The following is an 18,750-nucleotide window of genomic DNA, read 5'->3' as shown; positions in this document are numbered from 1 at the left end:
TAGCTCAGGCACCGCATTCACGTGCACCTTCGCCCTCCCGTCTACCTCGACAATCTTGCAGCCAACCATGGCAGAGGCTGAGGAAGCGTCGCCCCGCAGGAGCCTCGAGTTTGCCGAGAGCTCAGTACTGGAAGCCATTGTGCCCGCTAGTTCCGACGTTGATATCAAGAACGAGATCGACTCTTGGGATGGTGCACCAGATGACAACGGCTCCATATTGCCCTTCTTAGCACAACGACATGTGCTGCTCCTCGGTACGTCTCAGCCAAGCCAACAAGATCAGCATGTCTCTTACTCATGCACAGGCTTTTAGATGAACTCTTAGCTGTATATGTTGTTTTCCAAACGCCACTATTAGAAGAAGCGACTTTGAAGTCGTATCTTGCGAGACTGGTCATCAGTGTCGAAGCCTTTGCCTTCAGCACGGTACCTCCGTCTGACCAAGATACGAAAGCTACGCCCCCCAAGGAAGTCATCTTCTCTGGTACCATCAACCATAGAGATGAGCCTACAGTCATCAATCATGGCGAGGGAGACAGCGCTCATACTTATGTTGTCTGGAAGGTGGACGTTTTCATAGGTGAGCAAGCCAACCTGTCTTCCCAGCACCGTGTCTGACATGGAGCAGCTCGACCTCAGGGCAGATATCATAAGCCTGCAGTGTGTTTCCAGCCCACAGCCTCCTTCAAGCCTACAGAAAAACCTCAAAAGGACGCATCGGAGGATGAATATCTCCCAAGCCGTACACCCACGCCTCTGAACCTGCTTCAGGCCTTTGAGAGCGATCCTGCTCTTGTTGGTGTTCATCCAAGACTCTCGGCAATGCGTATAAGCAAGGTCACGCCGAGTGCTCCTGCTGCAAAAGAAATGGCTCGACCAATCCGAAACGGTCAAAGACCATTGTTTCGTGTACTTCCACCATTGATTTGGAGGATGAGGTATTCGAGGATCCAGGCATCATTAAGTGACTTGTCGTTGATGGCCTCTTTGGACCTGGAGGTCGCTCAATTCGCAACTTACGATGTCAGGATCAAGAAAGTCAACTTGGCTCTGCATAGAGGCAAGGTCAAAGAGCTGAACGACGAGCTGGATACTACAACGAGTCACAAGCCTGGTGACCAACTGACCTTCTTGTACAAGATCTGGCCTGAATTGGGTACTGACGGGACACCAGCACTTGGGAGCAAGGGTCATTACTTGACATTGAATGTTGAGGCCAATGTTACAATGTCTGATCAATGTCATCCGGATATTGCTATCGAATGGAAGACGCCCATTGACTTTGCGTCCGAACAGACGCTCAGCTTGACCAAGGCCATTCACCGGCAGAGTATCTCTACAATACAGAGTACAAACGCAGTCAACCCCGACGCACTTGTCGCTCAAGACGCTCAAGACCAACCCGAACAGGATGCTTCGAAGAACGACGTTAATGTTACTCTGACAGTGTCTGGGCCGTCCAGTGTCCAGGTTGGCGAGATCTTCACATGGGATGTGTTCATTGTCAACCGATCCGACAAAACACGAAGACTAGCTGTTCTTGTTATCGCGAAAAGGTCTCATGATATGGGGAGGCACAAATCACATCCATCCACATCCTCTGTAGGTGGACCTCGAACAGAGCGAAAAGAGCTTCTCGGTACAGCCGTAGTCGACGAGAATGTTGTGTACGCAAAGCAAAAGAGCGGAAGGACAGAGACAGCCGAGTTGATTTGCTTGACAACGGACATTCGTCTGGGGTGAGTTTCGATAAGCAAGGCTATCCTGGATCAGATATGCTAACGTGCGTAGACAACTGTCGCCTGGTTCTTGCTATACAGCTGATCTCAAATTTCTTGCACTCTCTGCAGGCGTCTTGTCTGTCGAGTCTATACGAGTCGTCGATCTGGTTACCAATGAAGCCGTTGATATTCGTGAGTTACCGAGTGTTGTCGCTGTGGCTCCATAGCGTCGGGTTAGGTCGTAGCTGAGACTATCATTCGGTCGTTGAGGCGTGCAATAAATACAATATGCTACTATCGATCTTTGTGTTGCGCAATGCTCATAGCTACCTGGACTATGCTGTGGCGCCAAGAACCAGTATGGAACTCAGCAGACGCTATGCATACCAAAGTATAGGTGCTATCATCGAGCATGACCAGCAAGAAAATGCAAGATGGCTCGGGCTCACATCTTCATTTCGAGCATAGTTCATGGTACGCGCCCGTAGCCGCGCGGAACTAGGCTGATGCCAGTTGATGTCTGAAACCCGTCATTGGTGCCGGCCCGTGAAACTCTCGCCACTGTTCCCAGCACCTCCGCATTTGGACCCTAGGCGACGACTGCGCCTGCTCCTGCGACACTTTCCTACAAACTGTTCTTCCGATCACGATAGCATTCTCGTCTGCTCCCAGCCCTTATCGCGCATTAGAGCCTCAAGAGATAGGACCACTTATAGCCGCACACGGACCTCGCGGCTACGTTTCATCAACGTCATCGCGATCTTGGAGCAACGCTACACCTAGAGCTTTTCACAGGACCCATACTAAACATGAACAGCACCAGACACAGACTGCTTTACCAGCTGAACAGTCGCTGGATTTACGGGAAGATTGTGAGCTACTTGTCTTGATACTATCTGATGGCCGACTAATTTATTACCAGCCACTGCTGCACTCGATAGTATTTCTTCTACAGATGGCTGCAGTCAGTTTGCTCACGCGCAAGTACAACCAGTACTATGCGGCGCGCCCAGTTTTGACCACGATGATCACCAACGCCGTACGTGCTACCTCTTTACATGAACACAATACCATGGCTATCGCGAGCCGTTGTCGCGCCATCACCGCATCGGATACTGCGACATCGGCGTCGGACCCGACGTATCTTCAGATGTGACGAGACAGGAAGGCTAACGCCATTTGCAGGTGTTGGGTGGTATCGCGGACACAGTAGCTCAGACACTGACTGCAGTGCGAGAGCGCGCAGTGCGCAAGAAGGGTGGACCGGGCAAGGATGACTTTTTGGCTATTGAGATTCACGAGCTTGACAGACGGAACCCGTTCAACGACAACGATCTTATCCCCGATTCGAAGCTGCTTCCACCGCCTTTCGACTTCGAGCGAACCACCAGATTCATGTCCTACGGTTTCCTCATGTCGCCGATCCAACACAGGTGGTTTGGCTTCTTGTCCAGGACTTTCCCCGTGTCAAAGGGTGCGGCTTGGTTGCCTGCATTGAAGCGCGTAGCTTTCGATCAATTTTTGTTTGCTCCAGCGGGTCTGGCTGCCTTCTTCACCTTCATGACAGTTGCCGAGGGTGGTGGTAAGCGTGCGGTGCAGCGCAAGTTCCAAGATGTCTATGTGCCTGCGCTTCAAGCCAACTACATGGTCTGGCCGGCTGTACAGCTGATCAATTTCCGTATCATGCCTATTCAGTTCCAGATTGTAAGTATTCCACCCCACGTCATAACGATAGCGACTAACTTACGCCAGCCGTTCGTGTCGACCGTCGGTATCGCTTGGACAGCTTACCTTTCCCTGACCAATTCGGCTGATGATGCCGCTTAAGGCCATCCGGTTATGCGAACAAAGTCCCATGTATAAATATCATACGCACACACAGGGCCAGGTCAGGTCATGATTGCATCGGGTGATTCCCCTTGAGTTTCTCGCGCGTTAGCATGTTTGGTTGGGCATTTGCACGGCGTCAGGGTAGTTTACTTTTGCTACGGGTCAAAGTCATTATGTACAGCCTCGAATTTGATCAGAATGAAGAGCCGTCTTTACACGTAAACGTCTCTTACCGTGCACATGTTCACGAAAGGCATCTCACCGAGTCTCTTCGTGAGGGGAGACATGATCTAAGAGGCGCAGAGACGTGGGAAGATTCGTGTAGCTACGTACCCTAACGCGACTGAGGACTCTCGGCCGCGGGAAGATATGGACCTTGGCCGCCCACTTCGTGAAGCGCCAGGACGCGCGGGCAGCAAAAAGTGTTTTGTATCAGCTAATTTTGTTAGTCTGGTCACGTCAGCTTGCTTTTTTGTGGTTCGATAAGGAGTGGGAGCAAGAAGCTTTGCATGCAGATGGGAGGAACCTGTGGATTGCCCCGCTACACCCCACCAAGCCTGCCCATGACGATCTGAAGCTCGACAACAAACATTGAAACCACCCACGCTTCATCTTCTCTCCTTCAACTTCTTGACGTAAGTTCACCTTTACCTGAGATATATAACTGGCTTTCGTATACCTTGATAGACCAGTCTACATTCATAGCTTCTTTGAACTCACACCATCACAGTACTACCATACACCCACCATGTCTCTTTCCAACAAGCTGTCAATCGCCGACGTCGACCTCAAGGGCAAGCGCGTCCTTATCCGAGTATGTATATATTCAATGCTTTATGTCATACGCGAGGTTGCAAATCTAATTGCTTGGTCAAGGTCGACTTCAATGTACCCCTAGACGGCGACAAGAACATCACCAACAACCAGCGCATCGTCGGCGCTCTTCCCACAATCAAATACGCAATTGACAATGGCGCAAAGGCTGTCATCCTCATGTCGCATCTTGGTCGCCCAGACGGAAAGCCAAACGCCAAGTACAGTCTCAAGCCGGTTGTTCCCGAGCTTGAGAAGCTGCTCGGCAAGAGCGTAACTTTCACAGACGACTGCGTCGGCAAGTCGGTCGAGGACACTGTCAACAGCGCCAAGGACGGTCAGGTCATCCTTCTGGAGAACCTGCGCTTCCACGCCGAGGAGGAGGGCAGCTACAAGGACGACGAGGGCAAGAAGCAGAAGGTTGACAAGAGCAAGGTCGAAGAGTTCAGGAAGGGCCTGACTGCTCTTGGTGACATCTACATCAGTGAGTGGATCCATAATATGGTCAGTAGATGTACAGAACTGACGAAACATAGACGATGCTTTCGGTACCGCCCACCGCGCACACAGCTCCATGGTCGGTGTCGACCTCCCACAAAAGGCATCTGGCTTCCTCGTCAAGAAGGAGCTCGACTACTTTGCGCAAGCGCTCGAGGAGCCCAAGCGACCCTTCCTCGCCATTCTTGGTGGTGCCAAGGTCTCCGACAAGATTCAGCTGATTGACAACCTGCTCGGAAAGGTCAACAGTCTCATCATCTGCGGAGGCATGTCATTCACCTTCAAGAAGACACTCGAGGGCGTCAACATTGGTGACAGCTTGTTCGATGAGGCTGGCAGCAAGACCGTCAAGGACCTTGTTGAGAAGGCGAAGAAGAACAACGTCAAGATTGTCTTACCTGTTGACTACATCACCGCCGACAAGTTCGACAAGAACGCTAACACTGGCTACGCTGAGGACAAGGACGGTATCCCAGACGGCTGGATGGGTCTCGACTGCGGAGACAAGTCAATCAAGCTGTACAAGGAGGCCATTGATGAGGCAAAGACCATTCTCTGGAATGGACCCGCCGGTGTGTTCGAGTTTGACAAGTTTGCCAAGGGTACCAAGGCGACACTCGATGCTGCGGTTGATGCTGCACAGAGCGGCAAGATTGTCATCATCGGTGGTGGTGACACAGCCACTGTTGCTGCCAAGTACGGCGTAGAAGACAAGCTGTCTCACGTCTCGACCGGTGGTGGTGCGTCGCTCGAACTGCTCGAGGGCAAGGATCTGCCCGGTGTTTCTGCCCTGTCAAGTAAGTAAACCACTCACTCAAAAGAAGTGAATGGTGGCTCAAGATCAGGGAAGGTATATCTTCGAAGTTATGATTGTGTGTAGCTATAGCTCTTTTTGGTTCAATATAGAGATACCGCATCTCCACCCTATACCCCACGGGCGAGATGTTTAGAGAGCTCTCATGGAGCCGCCTGCCCATTCATGCAAGTATCATGAGCGAACCAGAAGCTCATTTGTTGATAAGGTCGTCGTGTCTGCTCGTATCGGATCGCTCATTTGCCCAGCTTTTTAAGCTCCTCCCTATGAGTTGTTAGTCCTAGCTTTGTATCATACATGGGGTTCCTCTTACCTCAGCTGAACCGCAAAGTCGTCGTTTGTGTCATCGTCATCCCAGCTCTCTTCCCAAAGATGTGTGTTGCCATTGGGGATCTGTGTCTCCTCCTCAGTCCAGTCTGTAAGCTTGTCAGCGTGACACCCATCCTCTTTGACCCCACGCACAACATACCCTCTACAGGAAAGTCCTCAAACTCGTCGTCCTCCTCCAGTTGTGTTGCGGGCTTCTTCTCGGGCGCCAGCGGTTGCTCGCCGTTCTTGGAGTCGTTGACTACGGCCTTCTTCATGTCGTTGCTGCCTTGTGCTGAGCCGGACATTGTGGCGGTCTAGAAGATGCGGTCGGAAGACGTGTTGTGGATTTGTTCAGATGGGCTGGTGGAGGATGACGCGATGTTGTGCTTTGGTGAGCTGTGTGATGCGGCTCCAACAGCGGAGGAGGCGGCGATTGTCCGCAAGGCTTAGCGCGCGACATCACGTGGCACTCATGGAAACTGGATTCGCGGGGTACCGACTCTCACATGTCGCTGCTTGGCTCCGAGAAAGTTCCATCTGGTGGATTTGGATGTTTCGTTGTCACCGTCGTATACCGTATTCACTCGTTTCAACGCGCGGCGGAGTGGACTGTAGGATAAGTTCCGGACGATGAACATGACGTACTCGTACTTTAGCTCCGAGTGGCCGGACGAAGCTGTAAGCACATCCCGTCTGGTTGGCTTTAGTAGGTTTCTAGACACGCGCTCAGCGTCTTAGCTGGGGTATCCGCTCTGCGTAGTCTGTTTGAATACACTGCTTCTTTTCCTTCCATCCTTCTTTTCACCCTCTTTTTTTTCCTCATCTGGTTTCTCTGGTGAATCCTGCCCCACCTCCAGCTCCCGCCGTGCAGGAATTATCTATACAACATGTTCAAAGTCGGCGGTTGGCTCAAAGGCCATGCCCCTGGGCATACAAAGAGCTTGGATTCTCTGAGTGAACTTGCACAGAGTGAGTCTCGCGACATACACAGGGCAGGCAAATACTAATGCAACACAGTCGAGGATGCCATGAGCGGTACGACTTCCGACACAGCCCAATACGGTGACGCGAATGGGACTAACCACACGCGAGCATAGCTGTCACCTATATCATGGCCGATGATATCGAAAGCGCCGAAGCACACCTCAACAAAGGCAGTTCGCCATTCCACCAGGTACATACCTATCATCTAGCCCACGGGCATATACTTCGGTTCTAGTCTCATATCATGTAGCTTGGGTCGGGAGTGTGTGTTTTCATACGGGCAACGTTGGGCTTTGAGCCAGAAATTGTACGCGAAGGTCTGATCACGTACTCAACATAGTATTACAGACCTCGACTGACTGATGCCGTCTACAGCTGCCAACGCCTTATCTTTGGCAGAGAACTCGGCTTACGAACGTCAACGCCAAGTTAGCAAAGATCCGAATGCATATAAATCACCCATATATCCCCCAGGCACCGAATACGCGGTATGCCAAGCAGAGGCACAGCTCATGAGTGCCGTTGTCGGTGTGCTCAACGAAAGCTTGACGGAAGCTATCAAGAGTTTCTACAAGTTGAGGAAAGCGTATCTTGCACTGGAGGCTGTTATGGAGAATGAGAAGAAATTCTTGAGCCAGAGAAGTACAAGTAGTGTGAATTCCGTGGGGTCGCGCGGCTCTTCCAAGGGCTCGGTTCGGTCAAACTTGGCAGGCAGCGGTCTCAAAACCTCTCAGCCTGCTACTTCGGCCGGGCCGTCTGCTGCAGCGTCAACTTCTAGTCTGAAGCAAAGTACCACGGTGACTGGACCAGCAGCGAAGAAAGCTACAGATGACGACGATGACGATTTCGATTTCGTGGACGCTGCAGAGAATAAGACAGGTGTTTCAACGCCTGCAGAGTACCAGGGGAACCTCAATGTAGCTGCCGATAAAGGTGCTTCAGTCGAGCTCAACAACGCGGAGAAGACGGTTGATGTCGGAGCAAGCTCGGCGCCAGGGCTTCCCGTCACGAACGAGAACCCATCAGATTCCCTACCAGACGCCATCGAATACTTCGAGCAACTCACCTTGAACGATGAAGGTGATGCAGATGCAGACATCGCGTCGTTCAGTAAACACCCCGTGGATGTCTTCATCCTCTCTGGATCGAATTTTTGCTTCGGTATGCTATTACTCATTCTCTCGTTCATCCCGCCATCTTTTGCAGGGTTGTTGAAGATCGTTGGCTTCAAGGGCGATCGTGAAAGGGGCATGCGCATGCTATGGCAAGCTACTAAGTTCCACAACATACACGGTGCTATGGCTGGTGTTGTGCTAATGGGATACATAAATGGGTTCACAAACTTCTGCGACATACTTCCTACCAAGGGTGAGGGTGCATATCCTAAGGAACAGTGCCTAGCTTTGCTCCGCTACATGCGCGCAAGGTACCCTACAAGTCACCTTTGGCTACTGGAAGAGTCTCGAATGCTCGCTTCAGAGAAAGAGTTGGAGAAGGCTGTTAAGTTCATGGACGACATGGGCGAGTCGAAGCTAAAGCAGCTCGAAGCGCTTAGATGGTTCGAACAAAGTTTAAACAACATGTACATGCACGACTATAAAGCGACTGCATTCGCTTTCGAAAAATGCATTGGGCTCAACAACTGGAGTCACGCATTGTACTACCACATCATCGCCGCCTCATATGTCGAGCTCTACAGAAAACTCAAGACAACCAACCCAACTGAGGCAAAGGAGTACGGTGCAAAAGCAGAAGAATACATGAAGAAGGTCATGCCAAACGTGGGAAAGAAGAAGTTCATGGCACGTCAACTACCTTTCGACATCTTCGTTGCCCGTAAGATCCAGAAATGGGAGGCACGTGCGAAGGAGTGGAACTGCGACCTGGTAGACGCCGTAGGTGTGTCACCACTCGAAGAGATGATTTACTTCTGGAACGGATACAAACGCATGCGAAACGATCATCTCGAAGTCTCCCTCGCCAACCTGGCGTGGAGCGAGTCATCCGCCAATCCACACTGGGACAAGGAGGGTGTAGACGAAAAGTCTATCCTCAACGTCCTTCGCGCTGCTACTCTTAGAAACATGGATCAGACAGTCGAAGCCAAGAGTATCTTGGAGAAAGAGGTTTTACCAGTTGATAAAGCGCTTCTTACAGGCAATTTCAAGGACAACTGGACCGCACCTTGTGCACGCTACGAGATGGCTGCAAACATCTGGCGTGAGGCTGACGCTGATGGGCATCCGGAGAAGAACCCTCAGATGTTGGTTCAGTGTAAGGATTGGCTTGATGAGGTCACAAAGATGGGTGGGTTCGACTTGGATGCAAGGTACGTGATTAGTTTCTTCTCTTTACAGTTCAAGGCTAATACGTGTTTTCAGAATCGGCATGAAGATCACAACTGGAAAAGAGACCTTGCGTAAGTTTGGTGTGCAGTGTTAGAGGTAGAGGCGAACAACTTGTGAATAAATGGAAGGATACATAAATGGAAGGATACATAGACGGTAGGGACATCAATACACGACCCGTTACTGGTTAGTCAGAACAAATGTGACCACATTCAGATTCAATCAAGATTCTTGGTACCTGCGCTGCGAGTCACTGGTGCTATGTGGAAATGGTCTTGGTGAGACCAAATATGACTACTATGGAAACATCACCCACTTCCCTTCTTCGACCCAAAGCAGGCCCTAGAAAAAAAACAGGTCCACACAAAAGCCGTACGGCCACCTTGGCCGCTATAGCCAACATCTTCTTCTCAAACCTTCTCCTCTAGGTATCTTCCATAGCACTTCAGGTTCCATCATCCCCGCCGTATAGAAATTAGTACGGTACCCTAGCAACACTTACCAAAACTTGCTTCAGTAACCCGGACCCCTTGCATACCCGTCGCGGCCCGCGATCTTGGCCACAATCAACGACTTTCTTCTTCTCCTTCCTAATAAGGTGATACAGAGGGGAGAGTTTGCCCCGTTCAGTAGGTGGCCGCGTGTCTGGGCCCAGTCTGGTTCCGCGGAGGCAGGCGAAACTCTAAGGTGCGGCTAAGTGCGATAAGGAGCCTGGTTTCTACGGTGGGGTGATGGAAGTTTCCGTTTACAGGATATTGTTCATGCTGTGGTTCGGAGTTTGCGGCACATAGAGAACGGAATTTGGTGGTTAGGGGTATGCGAGTCTAGACTCTTGCGTCGAGATGGACTGGAAAGTTTCCTGAATAGGGAAATGGTAGGAGGGTGTAGATTGCAGAGAAGGGCCGACAGTATAGACATCGAGATCTTGGTATGGAAGTGTGGAGTGAGGTATTGGAAGACAAGAGTGTGGTTTCCAACAGAAAGAGGGAAAAGGGTCAACGCGAGTATGGTGAACCCATATTCTCATCTTACCTTTGTCTACCAAAAGAAAGCAGCAAATAGAAAACAATGATATCTCACCTCTCCCTCCCACATCTCCTGCTCCTCACAAAGTCTCTTCATGCAGAGTTTGTGACTACAATCCACTCCCTTGCCTATTTGCCCCCTCATATCCATTCTCCCATCCAACCATCACCACCCCAAGTCACCGAAGGATTCACGCAATGCGCCCGAGAAGCACCGCATTTGACCGACTAGAATCAACACTTTTCACCGTTTCCTTCCCATTGCAGCACGAACGGGGGCGTGAAAATGCGTGATTGTGGCGAGGCCAAGGCGTGAAACAAGGGTAAGATTGAATGAAGGGTGGTGTTCGGGTGGATGACCCGACGCAGGGTGGGTGTCTCTGCCGATACCTTGCCGATGCCGATCCGGGCAAACGCCACATAGTATTCCAGGGTTTTAAGTGGGAATAAAACGGAAATGACGAATGTTTTGGGAGATGGATCAGAATAATAAGTCCGAAGAAGAGCGACTGGAATCTATAGTTTTTGACTTTCCTTTCCTGTTGGAGTAATGAATGGGGCCAGCTCGGGGCTGTTATGACGTTTTGCGATGGTGATAGGAATGGGATGGATGGGTGATGCTTGTATCTGATGCGGATTGTTTGGGGCCTGGATAAGGGTATTGCCGTGATAAACGCCCCTATTGAACAGCCATTGAACTATACGCGCGCGAATCCATGTTTTGCGACACACTTTCCAGTAGATTTGGGTCGATATCAAATCACATAGTATTGCCCGTGATGTCAAAATCGCCGATCTCGCCGGCTGCAATCTACGCATAAAGGCAACATTGCCTAACACAGACGGATTGGGGAATCGCACCTACTATGGTAAGTACCAAGGTACAAGTATTTGGCCGAACCGGTGGAAAGAAAAGACACGTAAGGCGACAAATCTGCTTTTCTTCTACAATCGATGGCGAATTGGAAGTTCGTGGTTTAGCCAGGTGACAACGTTTTGTAATCAAGGTTTCAAATATTGTGATCGGATGTATAAGAGAAGGAGGGGAAAGAAGACAAGATTGAAGAGATGTATTGTTCGGCTCCATGAGACGACCTACATTCGTGGATCATGCTGAGAAGCTGTTTGGGTACTAGTACCTTCCTTGTCTACCTTGAGATACCATCACCATCAAAGTGTACCATGCCATGAAAAATGATGCTAGCTTCTAGCATGCCAGCTCGCGAGCGCAAACGTCCAGCGTGTCTGCTGAGGCGCCTTCAAGGCGACTCGGATCCGAAGTGTCGGAATCGACTCGGAGTATTTCATCTCGTGTACGACGATCTTACGTGCGATGTTGCAATGTCAACGCTGATCCGACGGCTCGACCATATGTACGGTTTTTGATGCCTGTTCAATCTACTCTCGGCCTGACACTCCTCCCGCTATCAGCAGCACCCATGCCCCCAACAACGTCCTGCACCAGCTCCCTCAACTGCTGCTGTACCTCTTCAGAATCGTAGTCAGGCCTTGCCGCAAGCTCTTCAATACGTCGCCGTATCTCGGGATCCGGTGCATCGACGGCGTCTTCTTCCATAGTTCCTACGTTGACCTTGACACCGTCGGGCAGCGGAGGCGGTGGATGTACACCCTCGGTCTCTATGACACCTGCAGCAGCGGGCTCATGACCGATGCGCAAACTCGTCAGATATTGGTATACCTCATGTGTAGCGTCTTCCTCTTCCAAGAACTTGTCCTCGGCTGTCTGGCCCTCTTGGTTCTTTATGCTGGTGTCTGCGCCGAGTTCCTCAACCAGACATTTTGCTACCTCTGCCTTTTCACATGCGAAGAGGGGCGTCTCGCCGTCTTCATCGAGAATGTTGACGTCGGCGTTGTATTTCTGGACCAGGTCGCGCAAGACGGCGAGTTGGTTGTACGAGGCTGCGGCGTGGACTAGCGAGTAGCCATGGGCATCCCGCGCAGAGGCAAGGTGAGGATGCTGTTCGAGCGAAGAAAGAATGGACTGCGGGCGCGTGTCAATGAGGTTCAGGAGGAGGTCGATGGTTGGTGCTGGAAGCGCCATGGTGGGCTGCGGCGTCTGCTGGCGATGTTCTGGGCGTGATTATCGATCTGGTGTGCTGCGCATCCGTGTACGCGCAACTCTTTCTCGATCTTCGGACCGCTGCAAATCTAAAAATGACGTGGGCGGAGAAGGCGGAGGCTTTTCCACTTTCCCACTTTCCCACTTTCCCAGTGGCGCCGGGACTGCGAGCGCCCCGGCCCCGGATCTTCTTGACACACATCATCGTGCATTTGTATACACACCCATCTCTACCCTTCCCCCCTTAGCGACGCCGCCTGTCTTCCTTGGTCATGTCTGCTCTACATGACTGCGCGTATAGTAGGCCTGATGTGCTGTACGCCCCGGCATCCCGAAGTCAGGCCGATGCAATAAGGAAGTATGTTCGGGCGCTCTGGGCGCCAGCTGAGACGATCAAGATCAACGCCCAGCGTCCATCACACACAGCCTCAAACCGTCAGCTCGGGCCTTGGCTATGCTCGCGTGCCCCTTCACCCTTTTGCTGTCCACTCGTTCCTGCCTCTCCATCATCTAGCCCGCCTTCTTTCTTCTTCTATTCCACTAGTCAGGAATATTGCCATCATACACGTCAACACCGACCGCAGCATAGCCCATCTTTATAACACTGTTACACTGCGTCACACGACACCAAACTTTCGCGTCTTTCTTGCCTGTCTCTAGCCGCCTTTAATGCGCTTGTCCCATTGAGCATTCTGGGACGTTTGGCGTCCTGCCCTCGACTTGATTTGCATTCTTCCTCTCACTGTCGTCATCAGACATACACTCTCGCAAACATGAGGTCCGTCAAAGGAGTCGGCGTGCCGTCGGTGAAGCTCGTCGCATCCTACATCTTCGACTGGATTGTCATCATCGCCATCGCAGCCATTGCCGGTGGTTGGGAATATGTCGAACCATTCAAACGACCCTTCTCGCCTGTCAATCTCGACATATCGTACCCGTACCAGACCAGCGAGATGATACCAACATGGCTCCTCGTTGTTGTATCGCTCATCGCGCCTGCCGCCATTGTTTTCATCGTGTGTCTCATCTGGGTCCCCGGACCCACGGCTGAACGTGGGACACCAAAATCGCTTATTTGGAGGAGGAAACTCTGGGAATGGAACACTGGCTGGATGGGTCTCGCGCTTTCCCTTGCCACGGCATTCCTCATCACGCAGGGCATGAAGAATCTTTTCGGAAAGCCGCGACCTGATCTGCTGTCGCGATGTCGGCCAGATCTCACGCGTATCGGAGCGACCACCATCAGTCCTCTGGGGGAGTTTTATCAACCCCAATGGGTGCTCGTCACTGCCGAGATTTGTACACAACCAGATTCGGACATACTCAAGGACGGCTTCAAATCCTTCCCTAGTGGACATGCCAGCTGTAAGCCATACCCGCTGAACTCTCTAATTACATACTAATACACTCTTCTAGTCTCATGGGCCGGCCTACTCTACCTTACTCTCTTCCTTGCCTCCAAGTTCTCCGTCGCAATACCCTTCCTTCCTCCACGACCCTACTCCGCAAACCCCGCTCACACCTCAGCCGTCTCCCCCTCCAACCTCAAGAGGCTAGCCACACTTCCTATCCACAAGCAAGACTCAACTCTCTCGAACCCTACCTCCTACAACGACGACACTGTAGTACCTATTCGCTACCAAAACGCTGCACCCCCCGTTTACACCCTCGTGCTTGTCTTGGTACCCATCTGCGCCGCCATATACATAACAAGCACACGCTTCACCGATTTCCGTCACTTCGGTTTTGATCTGCTGTTCGGTACGCTGATTGGCGTAACGTGCGCGTGGTTTTCCTTTCGCTGGTACCATCTCCCCATCACACGGGGCGCGGGATGGGCCTGGGGTCCGAGGAGCTACGACCGTGCGTGGGGCATTGGTGTTGGTAGAGGAAGTTATGTCGGAACTGAGGGATGGAGCAGGAAAGAAGATAGTGAGATAGCGCTTCGGAGGCGAGCGGACGGCCAGTTCAATGTCCATGCCAACGGTGTGGATGAGAGTGAACTGAGTGTGCTGAATCGCAATGGCGTACCGCATGCTGGTAACCCACCCAGCGCAATGCACTCGAGGAGTGGTACTGCGCAGACATATCATGCCACGACGCAGGATGTTTGATCTTTTCTACTTTTGATACTATATAATGTATTAGGAAGCGTGGCGTTGGGACGGATACTCATTTTAGATGGGAAAAGAACAGATATCGATGTTGTATTCCAGGTTGGCGACTTTCCACACATTTCAGAACTATACCACTCAGAGAAAATGGGAAATTAATGTTCGACTATACAATGATTGTGATCATGGGCAGCTGCCTCATTCATTCTGCTCCATCTAGCTTGCAAGGAAGAGCCTTGGGGCACAGTAGTTGGCTTGCAACCTGCGTGTATCAATTCGAATATTACGGAATTGTGTAGTTAGCGATACCTTGTAGCAAATCTGATCGGAGAAAGTAGCCTAAAGACAGCCTGTTCGAAGAAGATACTGTACCTACCAATAAAAGAAGAAAGTAGAAGTCGCTTGGGCTATTGTCGCTTTGGGCTATTGTCATATCATGTCAAATCGACTGTACTTTTGGATGATGCTACATAAACCCCTCTGCCAGCTGGCAGTTGAATACCCCTCCTAAACAAACCTACCGCCTCGGCTCCACTGTCGTGTTGAAAAGACGTGCTACTCCGCCTCGTTCTCCCCCACAACCCATACGTGTGCGGACATGGAGATTGAATGCGCTATTGTGCAATTGACCACAAGAGCCATGTCGCAGGCTCGTTTGCCCAACATTACTATCTTGTATCGTGCTGGCCAACGTAAAGACGAGTCATCTACAGACCCTTCTTGCCCTTCTTCCTCTCCTCATCTCTCTTCTGGTAGATCATACCAGTGAATGGATCTTCCCACCTGCACGCAATAGAGTATGCAGTGTGGACTAGTGCAGTAAGAAGTATACCAGCTGGTTTTCCGTACCAAATAGCCGTGGCCAGGAAAGACATGGCAGAGCCGTGATACATGGGCGAACTCGAGACGTTGAACGGGAATGTCGTCACAGGCTCGTCCATGAGGATGCCGAAGTAGTCACCAAGGTAGGTGCCAGTGACACCAAGAGCCCACATCGAGGTCAGGACGAGGGTGTTCCCCGTTAGGAACAGAGGGATCGCGGAGTACTTGATAGCAGGGGAGAGGAGAGTCGGATGGGTGGGCTGATCGGCGAGAGCTTCATTGTAACTGTAGAGATATTGTCAGAATCTAGGCCGGATAGACGTTGACGTCTCGAGATAGTAGTGGTAGCTTGCACGTACAGATAGTCTCGAAAGATACCCAGTGAGAAAATGGTTACGGCGAGCGCATAGCACCCAAGTCGAGAGTTACCCCCAAACAGCTTGGTGATGACCTTGTTGTGGTATTCTAAGTCTTGTCAGCTTCCCCGGATCCTGCTATCGCGACTATAGCCGAGCCTTGGAAAGTGGCTGCTGGTGTCGCAACGCCACGACGAGATTGCGTACCTTGCTGCGCAGCGATGCTATACTTCTGTCAGCAGCTTTACAAACTCATGAGAAATGTGACTCACTTCCAGAAAGTAGGGTTAAATACAATGCTTGCAGCAGATACTGTCATCGCGTTAGTCGTCGCATCCGTAAACAGCGGGGATCTGGGTGGTGTACTCACCCCACAAACTGGGCTGACTGAAGTCGATATAAGAAGCCATGGTCGCGAGCAGGTCCAGACGAGTTGCGAGTCTTCAGGCGCAAGAACACACAGGTAGGTGAAGGTTTGAATCTACGATACAGAAGGTGTGGGGGATGTGGACAGCTTGCCCAGGTGTCAAGCATGTGCATTCGGCAGTTGCGCCGTTAGCGAAACGTCATAAGCTCCACATGTTCAAGAATCGCGCAAGGGGCGCGTCACGGACCAAGGCCTACCGAGCGCATTACGCTGTCAACTTGTTATGATGTATTATTGTATCGGTTGAACTTTTATTCGACAAGGATGTTGTAGTTTCCATCTCTACTACGATGTGTTCCACTTCTGCAGCCTTTACTGCGGGGTATACCAAGCCTCGTTATAACGAGAAATCCAACAAAACAAAAACGCCCCCGTCCTACCGTGCAGTTCCAGGCCTGTGTCTCGTATCCTTGACAGAATTGCGCCCTGATCTGAATGCCAACATCGTTCGAAATTATACTGATCGTGTCATATCGTACATGATCAACTTCTACAAGCCGTTGTCGGCGCATGTGAAAGGTCCACCAAAGCCGTCGGCCTTGTAGCCGTCAATGATCGACTGGACAGTTGCGTACGTGCCCGCGGTCAAGAACAACAGACCAATAAAGCAAAGTATAATGTTGAAGAAGAACCCAGCATATCCACGGAGTCCACGCGTCTTCCAGAAATCTACACCATACCTCTCCCTGCGAAGTCGAATGTACGCCACGCCCCAGAATATGAATCCAAAGAACGAGTCGAACAGGGAGCTCATGAGTGAGAGAAGGTCGGAGAAGAAGGGAATGACTTCGGCGATGATGAAGGCAAAAACCCATAGTACAGCAAGAATTACGATCCATGTGACCCAGCCAGCCACGGTGTGGCCGGTCCTGTGTCGGGACTGAGAACCGTAAATGCGGAACAAGACGAAGCGAGCTGTTACTGAGGCATACAGAACACCAAGGAAGATGATTGTGGGTACCATGAAGGTGAAAGCCACCTTCTTGTACACTTCGTTGGAGATGGAGCCAAAGGCCGGGGAGGTCATGTAGTTGGTACCAGTATAACCGTATACAACGCCCCCGACCAAACTGAAGATGATGACCTCGCAAATGGTAACAGCCCAGAGTGCCTTTGGGAAATCTCTTGGTTCCTTCATCTCGGCAATAAAGCTGGGAAGGGTAATCTGACCAATGAAGGTGTAGCTGATGTTCATAAAGGCGCTCATGCCCATCACAAAAGTGGTTCCAGCTGGGGGTACGACGTAAACCTCGAGTTCGCCCAAGCTTGGGTAGCCTGCAGGTTTGCCGTCGACTCCGGAGAATGCTGCTGCAAGGATAACGGAGATGAAAGTGAAGGCGGCGGAGGCAGTCGCTAGAGTAGCCAGGGTGCTAAAGGTTCGTGGGAGCGAAGCCACGAACGAGATGATGGCAGTTATGGCGGCGAATACAATGGTGCAAGTAGCGTGTCCGGTGATGGTATTCCACCACTTGGCGCCAACGAGACAGTGCAGACCCATGATGAAAACGTCTTGAGGAAGAATCAGTACTAGGCTGGAGGTTTTTGCAAAGAAGTTGTGGCTTACTGTTGAGGACAAACATGACTGCTGTTGCGTAGAAGGCCCATTTCTGGTTCCAGAAGAGCATCTGGCCGATGTCACATACATCGCGAATCTGGGGGTGGCGCATGCAGAATTCCCTGATCAGTCAGCATGGTTAACTAAAGTTTTGCTATTGACAAGGCCTACCATGTAGTCAAGGACGTGTAGAGGACGAGACCGGCGATGACAAAAGTCAAGATCAAGCCCGGAACGAGGCCAAGAATGGAGTAGGACCATGGGAAGGACATGATGGCCAGACAGATGTACTCGGAGAACAACAGCGCCGCAGTCTTTTGCCAGCTGCAAGTGCGGTACTTGATAGCATTGTTGGCTTCTAATTCGATCTGCCTGCCAATGGTGATACTGGCGTCGGAGTCGGTGTCGGCGGAAGTAGGTAGGATCCCTCCTGCTGCCTCGGCGTCGTAGCTCTTCTCTTTCTCCAAAGTGACTTTCTCATTACTGTTTTGACTGGTGGCATCGGTAGGTGAAGCCTTGCCACCGAAGATGGATTTCAACGCCATTTTAAGCAGCGGATACTCCTCTTGTAGGGAGTGTAATAGAAAGGACGACGGATAGCCGCTTCCGGGAGCATTAATTGCGGGTGCGATGTCCGGGAGGTGTAAAGTCGAAGTGAGTTGACTAAACGATGGAGGAGCCAGGTGCAAAGATCGTTAAATACATTTGCGGGGGCAAGGTGATAGCGGGTACAGGGAGTGTTGCAGTGGAAAGACGTAGGCTAGGGTACGCTGCTAGCATGGCTAGGCCCAAACTTGCGGGGGTTGGAAGAGGGTTCGGTGAAGGCGAGCAGGGAAGGCGTAAGAGTGGAGACTGTTCTTGCCTATGGCGCGACCGGGCTTGAACGCGACCTATGAAGGCTCGCACAAACACCAGCCGTTCGGCGCGCTATGACCGCGACATTCCCATCTTCTCCCGCTCTCGCGCTATGAAATCTCAGTAAAATCCTCTGGCCTGACGCCGCGAGAGCCGCTCTGTGTGAATTAATCATATTGTCGACTAGGCTTTAGCAAGC

General features: G+C 51.3%; 8 protein-coding genes across 8 annotated transcripts; 4 read left to right on the top strand and 4 right to left on the bottom strand.

Annotated features, from left to right (window-relative positions):
- Positions 1-67: 67 nt before the first annotated feature.
- Positions 68-3,548, top strand: GT037_005092 (uncharacterized protein; the record flags this gene model as incomplete). The annotated part of the gene is made up of 8 exons (XM_038930139.1): positions 68-254; positions 314-580; positions 629-1,739; positions 1,792-1,913; positions 2,517-2,593; positions 2,644-2,760; positions 2,907-3,425; positions 3,474-3,548. The coding sequence occupies 8 exons, from the start codon at positions 68-70 to the stop codon at positions 3,546-3,548; spliced, it is 2,475 nt and encodes an 824-aa protein (XP_038787089.1).
- Positions 3,549-4,299: 751 nt separating this feature from the next.
- Positions 4,300-5,667, top strand: GT037_005091 (phosphoglycerate kinase; the record flags this gene model as incomplete). The annotated part of the gene is made up of 3 exons (XM_038930138.1): positions 4,300-4,365; positions 4,428-4,848; positions 4,901-5,667. 3 exons carry the CDS (start codon positions 4,300-4,302, stop codon positions 5,665-5,667), a joined length of 1,254 nt encoding a protein of 417 aa, XP_038787088.1.
- A 245-nt stretch (positions 5,668-5,912) lies between these two features.
- Positions 5,913-6,290, bottom strand: GT037_005090 (dss1 sem1 domain-containing protein; the record flags this gene model as incomplete). The annotated part of the gene is made up of 3 exons (XM_038930137.1): positions 5,913-5,940; positions 5,990-6,092; positions 6,146-6,290. The coding sequence occupies 3 exons, from the start codon at positions 6,288-6,290 to the stop codon at positions 5,913-5,915; spliced, it is 276 nt and encodes a 91-aa protein (XP_038787087.1).
- Positions 6,291-6,872: 582 nt separating this feature from the next.
- Positions 6,873-9,411, top strand: GT037_005089 (mitochondrial outer membrane protein iml2; the record flags this gene model as incomplete). The annotated part of the gene is made up of 6 exons (XM_038930136.1): positions 6,873-6,954; positions 7,003-7,020; positions 7,083-7,159; positions 7,220-7,286; positions 7,345-9,298; positions 9,351-9,411. The coding sequence occupies 6 exons, from the start codon at positions 6,873-6,875 to the stop codon at positions 9,409-9,411; spliced, it is 2,259 nt and encodes a 752-aa protein (XP_038787086.1).
- A 2,324-nt stretch (positions 9,412-11,735) lies between these two features.
- On the bottom strand, positions 11,736-12,404 carry GT037_005088 (uncharacterized protein; the record flags this gene model as incomplete). Its single annotated transcript, XM_038930135.1, has 1 exon — positions 11,736-12,404. The coding sequence occupies one exon, from the start codon at positions 12,402-12,404 to the stop codon at positions 11,736-11,738; it is 669 nt and encodes a 222-aa protein (XP_038787085.1).
- Positions 12,405-13,195: 791 nt separating this feature from the next.
- GT037_005087 (acid phosphatase vanadium-dependent haloperoxidase) lies at positions 13,196-14,536 on the top strand (the record flags this gene model as incomplete). The annotated part of the gene is made up of 2 exons (XM_038930134.1): positions 13,196-13,787; positions 13,839-14,536. The coding sequence occupies 2 exons, from the start codon at positions 13,196-13,198 to the stop codon at positions 14,534-14,536; spliced, it is 1,290 nt and encodes a 429-aa protein (XP_038787084.1).
- Positions 14,537-15,243: 707 nt separating this feature from the next.
- GT037_005086 (phosphatidylethanolamine n-methyltransferase) lies at positions 15,244-16,124 on the bottom strand (the record flags this gene model as incomplete). Its single annotated transcript, XM_038930133.1, has 5 exons — positions 15,244-15,643; positions 15,718-15,823; positions 15,922-15,938; positions 15,987-16,026; positions 16,085-16,124. The coding sequence occupies 5 exons, from the start codon at positions 16,122-16,124 to the stop codon at positions 15,244-15,246; spliced, it is 603 nt and encodes a 200-aa protein (XP_038787083.1).
- Positions 16,125-16,631: 507 nt separating this feature from the next.
- GT037_005085 (n amino acid transport system protein) lies at positions 16,632-18,241 on the bottom strand (the record flags this gene model as incomplete). Its single annotated transcript, XM_038930132.1, has 3 exons — positions 16,632-17,650; positions 17,706-17,818; positions 17,868-18,241. 3 exons carry the CDS (start codon positions 18,239-18,241, stop codon positions 16,632-16,634), a joined length of 1,506 nt encoding a protein of 501 aa, XP_038787082.1.
- Between the last annotated feature and the right edge of the window lie 509 nt (positions 18,242-18,750).

This window comes from Alternaria burnsii (genome assembly GCF_013036055.1).
Source record: "Alternaria burnsii strain CBS107.38 chromosome Unknown 740, whole genome shotgun sequence".
NCBI classification, from domain to species: Eukaryota; Fungi; Ascomycota; class Dothideomycetes; order Pleosporales; family Pleosporaceae; genus Alternaria; species Alternaria burnsii.
This window is presented reverse-complemented; position numbering and strand designations above follow the sequence as displayed.